Consider the following 13,096-nt stretch of genomic DNA (forward strand, 5'->3'; position numbering starts at 1 on the left):
AACTTCCACTAGGAAAGGCTATGGGTGTGTGAGAGAGGGGCAGAGAGGGGATACAGTGGGGATTAAGTGCTTCTCAAACAGCTTGTCCATGATCCTCATTATCATTAACCCTACCTTTATCCCCTAGTCTAGAAATGCCCATATTATCAGTTCCCTCGCCTTTTCAAGATTCGGGGTTGAGTCTTCAGTTTTCTCCGTTGCTGCTTTGGATTTTAACTTTCTCAGCTTTCCTAAATCAGTTCCCACTCCTTTGCTCTCTAGCTTCCAAACTTTTAAGATTATGTCCTTCCCAGAAAAAAAAAAAATTAAAAATAACATCTGAACCAAAAAAGTAATGTGTTTGAACACAATCATTTCTTTGATCACATAGTTTTCTATTTCCTTTGAATTGCTCTGTGGATGAATTCATGTTTTGGTGCAGGGGTTCCGGTTTCTATCTCAAATGGCCCAGAGGGGTGGGGCAGGTATTCTGTCTTGTGTCACTAGTTCAAAACCCCAGACCGGTCAGAGTCAGAAATAATCAGAGAAGTTTAGGAGAATCCCAGAGCAGTACAACACGGGCCCTAGTTTCCATCTGGGACAATAGGAGGATCCTTGCTCCCAGCCCAGAGGCAGCAGCTGCTGTCGGGTAGACATGGCTTTGTGACAAGGGGGTGAGACCAAGGACCTGAGACAGTTCCCACCTCCCCAGCCTGCTGGTTCCCATGGTTTATACTTGGAGAGTACAGTTTCGTAACTTCTCCTTTGTCCCCAGGGACAAGCTTGGGAAGTAGGTAAGACATGCATGTCAGGGGGCATTGCCATGGCACCACCATGGTGAAGGGCAAGGTGCCCGAGCTGAGCCAGGGGCCAGATGGGGTTCGTGTCTGAGATGCAAAGAAACCATGACTCCAGGGAAAGCTGAGCTGAGGCTTTTGGAGGTGGTGGTAAAGGTGGCTTGTTGCCTGGTTCCAACTATGTTGAGAAAACAGCACAAGTGGAACCATGGATTTTCAGCAGAGAATACAAGCAGGACCCCAGGAACGCAGCAGCCCCTCTCCTCCCCAGAGGGTCCCCTGAATGTCTCCTCTTGGAGGTGCCACCTTTGGGAAGTGAAGATGGTGGTGGTGAGCCTTGAGAATAAAGAACTAGCCTTGATGGAGTCTGAACTTTGAATATTTATCTGAAAGAGACATTTAAAATGAAAGAGACTATTTCAAAGCAACAGAAACAGTTTTAATCTGACACTGTATCACCTTTAACTAGCAAATTTAAAACTGCCCCTCTGATCAGCAGAAATTGTGGGCTCATAAGAAAGAGCAAATGAGTTATAAAAATTAAAGAAACCATATTTTTTTCCTTAAAATATCCGAGTTATCACTCATGTACAACTCAGGTTGTACACGACAAATTAGGACCGGGCTCCCTCATTGGAATGTTGATTTTATCTGAATTCAGCGAGTGCCACTTTGTTAGGTATTTTTAAAATATTTTATGTATTTATTACGTTATGTTGCATCCAGCAGTATGACTGTTGAATATGAAACTAGAGAGATCTAGAAAATTTCTGACATGCACTGTAATTGTTGAAACAGATAACAGACACTGCAGGTTTTGTTAGAATACGAGATTGTCATTTGGTATTTACTAGAATTGCAAAATCAGCTGGTTAAGGAAAGACAATTGGACTCCCCAAATATCTTGATGTTTACGTTTGATGGTCATAATAATATAAATGGAAACTGTGGAGAATGGCATGAAAAAATTATTGCTTTAAATGCCATTAAGTTATTGCTAAGCTTCCCCCCCCAAACAGTTGAATGCATGTTTGTGTTACAACAGGCATGTACCTCCGATTCTTTCTCCTAAAAATACAGTAAGTGTCTAAAATCTTGGTTCTAGATTTGGCGTCAACACTTTGCTATAAATCTGCCCCAAAGCCATTAACACCAGCCTGTGTGGATGTGCGTGGGTGTGTGCGTGCTGGTTCTGCCCAAGACTTAAGCTTTGGGATAAAGGGTGACTGTGTCGTAGCCCTCTGGGGGCCTCATGCGGGCCCGGGCATGAGTTTCGCAGTACAGCTCCCCCTCCACGAAGAAGTAGCCCTTCTGTTTGAGGTTGAGGTTACAGTCTGCGCACACGAAGCACTCCGGATGCCGGTATTTGTCCCGCGCTTTCACAACCGCACCACTGGTGGGGAAAAAGGAGACCCTCGTGAACACACAAACACACACATACAGCCAAAAATATGACCGAAAGGGAGACAACACTACAGATAAGGCAGGTGTTTCACATTCAGGAAAGAATAGCTGTAAAACTGGGCGCAGCTGTGGAACTGATGCAGTTACCAGGGAGAGCCAAGACAACAATAAACCTGCATGGGTTTCTCTCTGTTGTTCACGTGTGAATATTTTTCAGCTTTTTTTTTTCAAACAAACTTTCTTTCTTTTCTTTTTTTTTTAGAGAAATGATAGGATCTTACTTCATGATCTCTCCCCATTGTTTCTTTGGAAGCAGGAGAGATGATGCAGATAATCAATCCTCTGCAAAGGAATCGGATTGTGACCAAGGTTGTTGTCTATACAACCAAAGTCCCTCTGCTTAAACTGTCTAGCTTGGTGGTCCAGCGTCCACGCTATGGAACACAGAACATGTCAAAGGGCAGAGATGGAATTTCCATGCGTGGGTACACTTGCATTTTGACAGTAAAGTGTTGAGACAGTTTACTCCAACTTGGGAGCAACAATTGTTGGACTGGCCAAAAAAACTCCTTTCGGGTTTGTCCATTGCGGCATATGGAAAAACCCAAACAAACTTTTTGGCCACCCCAATACTTTGGGTAACATCACGACCTGTCGTGTGTTTCGAGGTCCTCTCTGCCCCCAACCCCCTGTCCTGCTAGTTTCTCTATCTCCCAACCCCCTCTATGCTATAAGCAGGCTTATCTCCTTCCCCTACCCTCCTGGGATGCCTCCTGGGTGACTACACTGATAGCTCCTCAGTGTGAGAGCTAGTGACAGGGGAACAGAAAAAGGGGATGGAAGACATGCTCCCCCGGGCCAGAAGGTGGAGGGACTGCAATGATCTGGTTCACCTGAAGATCTGAAACTAGCAAGGGTGGCTATTTACACCTAAAGCCCCTTAAAATGGAAGCTGACTGTGTGTCTAAAGATCATATTTCAGTATTTGTGCAACTTTAAGAAACTGACTAAGGATAATGTGTTTTAATGAACAACTGGGTGACCCCCATATTTGTTTTCCTGGGTTTATACAGAAAAGGAAGAATTAAAAGACTATGCATCAACACAGGGAGGGCTTTTTGAAGCGAAATCATGATTCTCGGAAATGACTTTTAGGATATACTTCTGGGGCATTTTCCTTTTACGAACATATACCTGAAATTATAAGTCAGGATTTCCAGTTCACCTTCTATGCTAATTTTGGGGTACACCTAAAAGGATTTCTGGTCAGACTGCCCTCAGTGTTGCGGACATTTATATTTCAGTTCGCTGAATAGAAATTTGTCTTTTGTAAAACTTCAAGTCTCTTCTAGAGGAAGTAGGGAACTGACGCCAAGACTGATGGTGAATTTGGGGTTGAAAACGAAACTTACACGATGCCACTCCCGCACTTGTCACAGAATGGCATCTTCTGCGTGCCGCCAGCGCCGCCATGGACCTTTGTGACTGGAGCCCTCACGCTCCGAGTTCCAGCGGGACGGTCATCTGAAAAGCAAAGTGCTTCCATTTATGGCCAGGGAGCAGCTGGCTACCGTTGATACTTTGCTTCTATTTTAAGGTGTGCACTTTAACCTGAGGAATTCTTAGCCCTACCCACAATGATCATTTGGAAAGAACCAGGGTTCCTTCAAGCATAATTTATTCTGAAACAGGACCTTAGGAAACAACATTAGTTAAAAAACTGTTGTTGTAGGGAGCTGTTACCAAATGCCCAAAGGAACAGAGAACATTTTGCATCTTTCTTTTTTTAAATTGTGGTAAAATATACATAGCATAAAATGGACCATCTTTGCCATTTTAAGTGTGTAATTCAGTAGCATTAAGTATGGTCACAATTTTGTGCAGCCATCACTGATACCTATTTCTAGAATATTTTCATCATCTAAAACAGAAACTCTGTAACCAGGAAACATTAACTGTATTTCACTCTCCTTCCAGACCCTGGTGTCCTCTATTATACTTTCTGTCCCTATTACTGGACTATTCTAAGGTCCTCATATAAATGGAATCATGCTATATCTGTCTCTATGTCCCTGGTTTATTTTATTTAGCAGAATGTTTTCAAGGTTCATCCATGTTGCAGCATATATCAGAATTTTCATTCCCTTTTAAGGCTGAATAATAGCATACTTTATGGATATATACCACATTATGTTTTTCCATTCATGTGTAAATAGACATTTAGGTTGTTCCCAACTTCTGGCTGTTGTGAATAATGTGGATGTTGTGAATAATTCTGTGGATGCTGGTGCATAAGTATTGGTTTGAGTCCCTGCTTCCAGTTCTTCTGAGCATACATCTAGGAGTGGAATTGCAGGATCCCGTGGCAATTCTGTTTCACTTTTTGAGGAACTGCCATACTGTTTTTCCCAGTGGCTGCACCATTTCATATTCCCCATCAGCAGTGCACAAGGGTCCCCATTTCTCCACATCCTCAACAACACTTATTTTCCATTTTTTTAATAATGGCTATACTAATGGGGCATTTTGCATTTCTGTGCAACTTCTGAAGGACAGTATATATCTTTTGGACACAGAAAATCATTGGTAAGAGCATGAACTCTGGAGACCCCAGGAGTGGGCTGGAGACCCAACTCTGTTTCTTACTGGCTGTGTGGCTTTGTGCAAATCCACCCTCTCTATGCCTCATTTTCTCTTTTGTTAAATAAGGGAAATAATAGCTCCTACCTCACTGAGTTATTGTGGGGATTAAATGATTACATGTGCAAAGCAGCTCGGCACAGGATTTGGGACAAAGCGAGTGTTCATTCCAGTATTATCTAAAAATTTGATGATTATGATAGCCTGGGATAAGGGGGAGGCTGAGAAATCTTGCAGTTTTTTATGATCAATAAGCTGAACTAGCCCTTGACTACTGAGATAGGATTTATCTTTGATGATCTTTTACCATCAAGTTGATGGCTCCTTAAATATGTTCTGGATGTTCTCCTCCTAAACCAGGCAACACCAAATCCTTTTACAGCAAAGAGTCATTTGATGACTGATGAAAATAAATTTTTAGACTTTCATTCCCGTTATGCTTGCTGCCCTCCCTTCCCCTGACCCTTGCGATAACCTCTGTCAACAACGTCTCAGCAGACATTCACGGACTGCTCACCAGGGCCATCGTTCACTAGTTCCTGGAGCACCCTGAAGGAGCCCGACTGGCGAGGCTGACTAGGTTCATTCCGATTGTCGTGGAGCATCCGGTACACATCCGACTCGGGGGGCACGGAGGCCGTGGGTTCACTGAAACGACATGGCGGGCGAAGCCGCATCAGGAGCGTGCGTATGCGCAGGAAGACACAAGATATCAATAAGCAGTGACTGCTATATTTATAGCAACTCCCGAACAGAGATTCCGTATTCTCAAGTTAATTTCTATTACAGCTAAGTATAATGTGAATTCACACGGGTTGCCTTAAAAATATCATTGATTAACCTGGGGGTCACTTCAGCACTTCTCCATGTGGAAGAATCTTTTGGAGGGCAACTGAAATGTTGTTAGGAAATAGTAATTTAAAAAATAATGCGTGCGTCTGATGGATATATAATTAAAATGTGAACAAAATTAACCTTTTAGAAATAAAAGACCACATATGTGTGATAGAAAGTGCATGAGTGAGCCCAGTTTATCTCAGTCATAAAGATGTTAATAAAATTCAGATTCAATTTTGATATTAAACCAAATATCAAATATGATTTAGTTTTGTTAACTCCTGAATCAAGGTAACATTTTGCTTGTAAATCGAAGAATTCAACTTGTCAGTGTTTGAAAACGCATAATATAGTGACTTTCACACAGAAGTCAGTTGTATAGGCTACTAAATAGCTACATTATAATTCATTTACAAAAATGATAGATGATATATTTTAATAGACTTTCTACAAATATATTCATGATGAACGATAAAAAATGCCACAATAAAAATACATGTCAGGCACTGTAATATTTTACTATTTTGTCATTTAATTGCATTATCTAGAAAAGGTAGTTGCTATTTGCACAAATTTTTATTGCCTATATCATATTTGGAAATAATCATCTTACCTATCTGAAGCTCCTTGCAAATGGCTTTGAAATACATTATGCTATTATTATCTCATCCCAAGGGCTATCTTTGGGATATTGTTACATAGCACTTGTAAGCATCATAATACTTTATAATGGTTCTATAATATTGAAAGAAGTAATTAGGTTTTATCTTCTAATCTTTTTAATTGAAAAGTACTTTGAACAAATATGCATAATGAAGAAATTAGTCAAAATAGAGACCAATGGAAATTAGATATCTACATTAGTAGCCTGAGATATTCACTTACAAACCTTTACTCATGGCACAAATAGTAAATGGAAAAATAATTAACTCTTCCACAAGATGCCATTAGAAGAGACAAAAGGTATCATTTCTTTTAAAACTTCTCTGAACCTCCCATCCCTTCCCCAGTTTTTGATACCCAAAGAAGAAACACAGTATCCCAGATTATAAATCACTTTTGAGAAGTACTGTACCAGAGATTTGTAAAGTACATTGTAGCTTTTCAAAAGACATGTACATTTCATCCTGCCATGATTTCATTTTATTGCTGTCACATAAAACTCTGCTTGCTTAATTTCCCAAATTGCCATTATCACAAGGCCTAGATATCTGCAATAAATCCTTAGTACTTTTTTTTTTCTTGAAAGCTTTCTTTCGATTAAGACAATGTTACAAGATAACAGTAAAGTCGACATTGCCCATGTGTTTAGTTAATATGCCCACGGTTCAGAAAGACTCTTATTACCTCATCGAGGGTGTTTCCCCTAGAGCTGTTGAAACCTGACCCTGAAGTGTTTCCATAATATTGTCATCTGAGTACAACTGCATGGGTGTATTAAATTGAGCATGTACAATCTTCACACCGGGAAGTTCCATTTCCAAAGGAATGTTAGGGGCCATCTTAGCAGCAACTTTCAAGTCACCTGGGCAAATAGTACTAAGAGTACTGACAGAAGAAGGGGTGCTACGCCCACTGCCGCCGTCAACACCGGACGGAGTACTGCGTCCGCTGTGTTAATGACCACGCCACACAGAAGACAACACAGGAACCAGAAAGTCCAGACAGGGGAACACAGAGAACAAGTACAGAGAGGTTAAAAGTAAGAGGTGAATTAAACCAAGTGGAAAAGAAATGTTTATTTCTGGCTAGAATTTGTTTTAGAAAGGGAACACTTTAAAAAATTCACGATTGAAAAAAGTTTCACAGAATTAAAAGATACCGGTGATACTGCATTTTTTGGCTCCGCTGTACTATAAAATAGGCTCTGCTAGGTGAAAGCTTCATGGGAAAAGAGTGGTGTATAAAGGAAGTGGCTCAGGGGAATTGCATTAGCTGGAATCCTTTTACATTTCTGAGCTGCAGTATTTAAAATTAAAATATTAATGAATGATCCTACACAAATAGTAATATGAATATGCAGAGTGAAGATCCAATCAAATATTCAGGCTAAACATTGCAAAATAAGTATTTTCAGAAATATAGTTGGGCTTAATTCAAAGTAATTGGCAACTTGAGGTTATGTGATAAAGATTGTTTTATGACATTTTATAAATATTTTGTTACTATTTTAACTTCTTCTATTTAATTCTCTAATTTTGTGGAGACTACACATTAAGAAATTGTTTGGTGACTTAATACAGGTCCTAGAAATAGCCAATAAATGCTTGTCACCTTGAAATTAATAATTAGAGAGCAAATAAAGTGATCTCAGACTCTTTGGATGCAACTTACGGCTAAGATATGTATATATATTTCTTTAATGCACAGCTATTTCTTGCAAAATTTTGAAAGCACATATATATTTTCATGCATATTTTTCATTTCCTTTTAAAGTCAAGTTAAAGGAACTTACCAAAACATCAGAAAGGCCAGTCATGCAATTTTAAGAACTACAGAAATTTCATATTCTCTATGAATAGAATTCTCTACAGATATGAGGTTAGTCATAACTGACATGCTGATGACTAAAAGTCATTTTTCTACATGCATTTTAAATGCAGCATGACAAATGCATTTTTTTGAGAAATGGAATATATTGTGTTTTTTTAAAGCATAGTTATTTAAGACAAAGCCAAAGGAAACATTAGCATTGATGTCAGCTTCTATCATGTCTGCAAGTTAGTGTTGCTGTAAACTCAAGGCAGAGAACAGTTTATATGGCGTGTTTATCTCAAAGTCCGTGTTCCCTTAGCGCTCAAGTATGGTCCCTGCCTGCATTTACTCTCTAGGGCTATTAATGTCAACCTCAGGCCCATACAGAGAGGAAAAACTCCAAACCCAATATATTGAGGATTGATTTTGTTGGCTTCATCAGTGTTGCAGCCTGGTTAGTCTGGGCAACCCATGTCGCTAAATAAATTACAAAAAATTTTTTTGTGTTGTGTTATCCGATTTGACCTGCACAGACTAAACGAAGCAGGTTAATGTGAACGTGCTCCTTTACTTCCTGGCTGTTGAGAACCTGTTTGAAACTCAGTCAGTAAATTGGCTGATCACACACAAAAATATCAAGTGGTTTATTCACCATTTTCATAGGCTTAACACTATACTGGTTGCTGAAATTGACTTCAGTTGATAAAAGAGTAGAAATGAAATTTCAGTTAGAGTGCAGTTCAGTCAGGATCATACTGATTTGACCTCAGTGTAATGAAGTTTATTGAATTGTAATTTAGGGATTTGAGACACTGAATTTCAATATTGGGAGACTGGAGCTTAAAATAGTGAACCTTTTCCACAAGCATTTTATAACTACTCTGACCTTACTGTGTCCCAGGCATGGTGTTAGATGGTGGAGATGTAAACTATGGTTAACTCAGAACTTACAGATAGAACTTATGTTATAGTTGTAATTAGTATTATTTTCCCTCTCTTATTAGTGTTCTTATATACATGCATGTCCGTGTACATAATTTTGTTTAAGCAGAGATTGTGTCTTCTATTTCCTAGTTTCGTAATCACTCTATTTAAGGGCCCATGTCTATCTATTCACATAGGAAATAAAACCTAAGCAAATGACAATTATCTTTTTATACATTTCTGGAACGATTTTAAACAAGCTCTTGAACTGATGGTTAAAAAATAGTTTTCATGGACTCTAGTCAATGTGGAGATGATCATGGGTCAGCATGACCTATTCCTGTGACTTGGAAAGGTAGATACTGCTGAAATTTCATGACATTGAGCTATTGACTTGGCAACTTGTAAGGCTGATGATATGCTCAATTACTATCATACAACTGGGTAGATCATTAGACACAGAACTCATTTCCCTGCTGTGTATATGGACTTTTGGGGACATGCTTTCGGATGCAGCTTGTCCAAAAACCACTAACCGGATTGTATTTTATCACTTGGATCTATAAAATGCCTTGTATGTACTTTGAATGTTAGTTTTGGCTTTAAACATTTACATATTTTCATATGAAAACACTTTTCTTTTAATATGGGTCAGTTATGATGAAACCATTAAAAGAACCCTAACTAGTATTAAGACCCAGGGAGATGACTATATTGGTATCTCCAACTTATATCTGATTCAAAAGTCATTTATTAATGGTGTAGTTATTGCTTGGTAAGTAGCCACTCAAAATTCCACCTTGATGAAGAATTATTTGGTAAGAACAAGAAATTCGGAAGCTAGAGCAAATAGTGAGGGGCCACAGGAAGACAGGGAGGATAATAGAAGCAATTTTAGAATTTTTTAAGGTTTGTTTACTGGTACCGGCTTTTTAAGCAAATCCTTTCATATCTGGTTTTCCTCTCCCCTCTTCCAAACTTAGCTAGATTGAAAGGCACCTTACAATGAAAAAATTATGAGTAGCTTGTCATTATCACCATGTTTGAATTAAATGAAAATATAAAAGAAGGGCATTACGTACCTGAATCTCTGACTTACCCTGAATTTTGCTATTAAATGTTATTGGTCTTTAGCAGAAGCAAGATCTGTGTTACTCGTATCATTTTACTCAAGCCTCATGGAGTTCTTTAGCTCATGTTAGTGAGCTTACATTTATGTTAACCTCAAAAGAATGCAAGTGTATCTGTTTTACTATGCTTCTTTAGGAAGATGTATGTATATATATTTATTCAATAGTAAAAGAGCATTTTAACTTTTAACCCAATTTTTTTTTTTAATGTTATTGAGAGTGGGGTTGGAAAACTGTTGAATGTGGGGAAATAGAAAGGGATGTAGAGGAGAATGAAATATGAAGGAGGAAAAAACTGAAAGAAGCCAAAAAGGATTGTTCAAAGTTGCCAGTATGCAGGAGGAATAACAGCTCCTGATTCTTCTTGCTACTTAGGAAGTCTAATTAGGCACTCTCGAGATTTTGTTCCTTTATCTAATGAACATTTGCTGAGCATTTATTGTCCTAGCCTCATTTCTTGGTAGTGGAGATATAATATGTTTACATTCTAGTGGGGTCAGATGTCTTTGGTGGTCATTGCCTTATTATTAATAGCATCTTTCTCCAGCTCTTTTACTCCATTTCCTCTTTCTGAGTCTGATATCACAAAATTGGCTTACTTTGAGGTCATTTTCTGGCCCTGACTCTAGCTCATGGAAAGGTCTGCACATGGAAATCATATATCTAGTGATGACTGACCATCCATGGCAAGCAGCATAAACTCAGATGTCTCCAGGGGCCAGGAGGGTCACACATATATGAAAATGGGCCAGGTGTGATATGCTTGGGAGTTAAAGGTATTTTGCCAAGATGGAGAGTAGATGTTCCATCTTAAGGCACTGACCTAAATTCCGTATGTTTAAACAATGGGAGGGTTAAAGAAAACATTGTCTGTGAATTGACTCCACCTATGGACCACCAATTGGGACACCTGATGTAAATCATTGTTCACTGATCTGTTAGGGTTGATCCAGCCTAACCCCTACTTCCTTCCTCTGGGCTGGTTGATGGAGCTGAGGTCAGAGGACTTCAGGTTTCCTGAAGTCACTGTTGCCTGATGCGGCAATACAGGACATTCATTTCTTTCCTCGTAGGCTGGAATTTAATTTCTAGAGAAGATTTGTAAAGGATCGTCTGACGATGATCTGTTTCTCTGACAGACAAGAAGAGATCTTGCTCATTATTATTCCAGTCTGTGCACAGTTATCCATGAGGGTTACCCAGTAAATCTCCCTCCCTCCCAACTCTCTCTTTATACTTATTTTCCCCAAGTGGAAAAATGCCAAGTGGCTTCTCTTCCTTTGCAAGTATCCATGTATATGTGTGTGTGTGTGTACGTATGTGTGCTAGTCTCTCAGTTGTGTCCAACTTTGCGGCACCACGGACTGTGGCCTGCCAGGCTCCTCTGTCCATGGAATTCTCCAGGCCAGAATACTGGAGTGGGTAGCCATTTCCTCCTCCAGGGGATCTTCCCAACTCAGGGATTGAACCCAGGTCTCCTGCATTGCAGGCAGGTTCTTTACCAGCTGACCACCAGGGAAGCCACACAAGTATCCATAAGAAGGCAAATTTATTTTTATGTAAGAGCTAGAATGAGTGGGATTACCCAGCAGGCTCTGATGACACAGTGAGAACTAGGTGCTGAGATGGGATGAATGGAGTCCGTCAAACACAGAAAGCTGCACCAGCCTTTCCACGTTTGCCTCACCTGCTTCTTTACTCCTGACTTGGGGGCTGGTTTTCATGTTTGTTCCTGCTGACTGGGCCATCCTGCCCTGGGACAGGGTATGTCTGCTAACCTCAAAGGTCACTGTGTTCTGGATGGGATTCTCAGAGCAGCCGGGGTATCAGTTATAAATACACACAGCGATTGCATAATATTTCACAGCTCTATAATCTTGTCAATATTTACTCTCAGAAATGGAGGTGAGTTGGCTGCTAGCCTCCGCTAGGTGAATTTGTTTCTTTTGCTTTTGCAGTAAGCTTGAAAAAAGAAAAGTCACTCCAAACACCTAAGAGTTATGTATCTTGGTGATTAGTAGGATTTATTAAGGAGGCATGCACTCCACACTTCACCATCTTAAAGCTTATGACCTGCTTCGGCCTGGGATTATGAAAGGTTTGGGCCGAACGTTGTGCTTGTGTTCAAAGTAGTTCACATCCTGTAAAAACAAAGCGTTAAAGAGCCCCTCAGTGGAGGATTATTAGATATATATATATATTTTAGATAAAATTACATGCACAATTGTACAGAAAGGATTGTTTATCACCTGATATTGACATGAGTAAGAAGGGTGATGATGGAGCCAGAGCGATTTCTTCCTCTCAACCATTTATTCACTAAACATTCAGGAACTGGCAGACTGGGCCCTAGAACCATGTTCTAGATGCTTGTCTTTAAAAGAAAAATCTGATCCGTGCCTTCAGGAAAGTAAAAATCAAACAGCAAGAGCTGGACTTTGGAAAGGAAAAGCAGCCTTACTATCACCATGGAGAGCATGGCAGCCAGAAACCAGTGGAATACTTACTTTTGAGGCGAACTAGGAATGAGCCCCCGCAGCTGCCCGTGAAGCGCATCTTGTATGTTGCTGGTTGAATAGAGCCCAATGGGTGAGTTATAGGAAGCGCTCACTACCTGTCTTTTGTCATCAATGTTTGCTGCTGCAACAAAAGGCTGGGCCCTTCTGTTGTGCGCGGCACCAATGGGTTTGAACTCCTGTACAATGGCAGACAAAATACACAAAGCCACAGAATGCACAACAAAGCCATTAGCACACAAACCAACAGCATCGCTCTTGTTAATCAAGGCTTCTTTATCCACTACGAGATTAATGGCAGGGTTAAAGGAGGACTACGTTTGCCGTGAACTGCATATGTGTTGTGAACGTCACTGTATGTTAAGGTGCAAAGGAGCTGATATTATTTGAAGTA

At 39.9% G+C, this 13,096-nt stretch overlaps 1 protein-coding gene across 2 annotated transcripts in view; it reads right to left on the minus strand.

The window, feature by feature from the left end:
* Positions 1-1,193: 1,193 nt before the first annotated feature.
* Positions 1,194-13,096, minus strand: part of PDLIM3 (PDZ and LIM domain 3) — a 28,960-nt gene continuing 17,057 nt past the window's right edge. Inside the window, exons 4-8 of one of the 2 annotated variants that reach the window (XM_052661279.1) lie at positions 12,260-12,327; positions 7,005-7,268; positions 5,338-5,468; positions 3,593-3,704; positions 1,194-2,169 (exon numbers count right to left, since the gene is read on the minus strand). In XM_052661279.1, coding sequence (XP_052517239.1) covers positions 1,980-2,169; positions 3,593-3,704; positions 5,338-5,468; positions 7,005-7,268; positions 12,260-12,327 — 765 coding nt within the window. In that variant the 3' untranslated portion in view covers positions 1,194-1,979. The remainder of the gene's footprint in view (positions 2,170-3,592; positions 3,705-5,337; positions 5,469-7,004; positions 7,269-12,259; positions 12,328-13,096) is intronic. The other variant, XM_052661280.1, reaches the window with a different exon arrangement.

The sequence above is a fragment of the Budorcas taxicolor genome, chromosome 24, assembly GCF_023091745.1.
Source record: "Budorcas taxicolor isolate Tak-1 chromosome 24, Takin1.1, whole genome shotgun sequence".
Lineage (NCBI taxonomy): Eukaryota > Metazoa > Chordata > Mammalia > Artiodactyla > Bovidae > Budorcas > Budorcas taxicolor.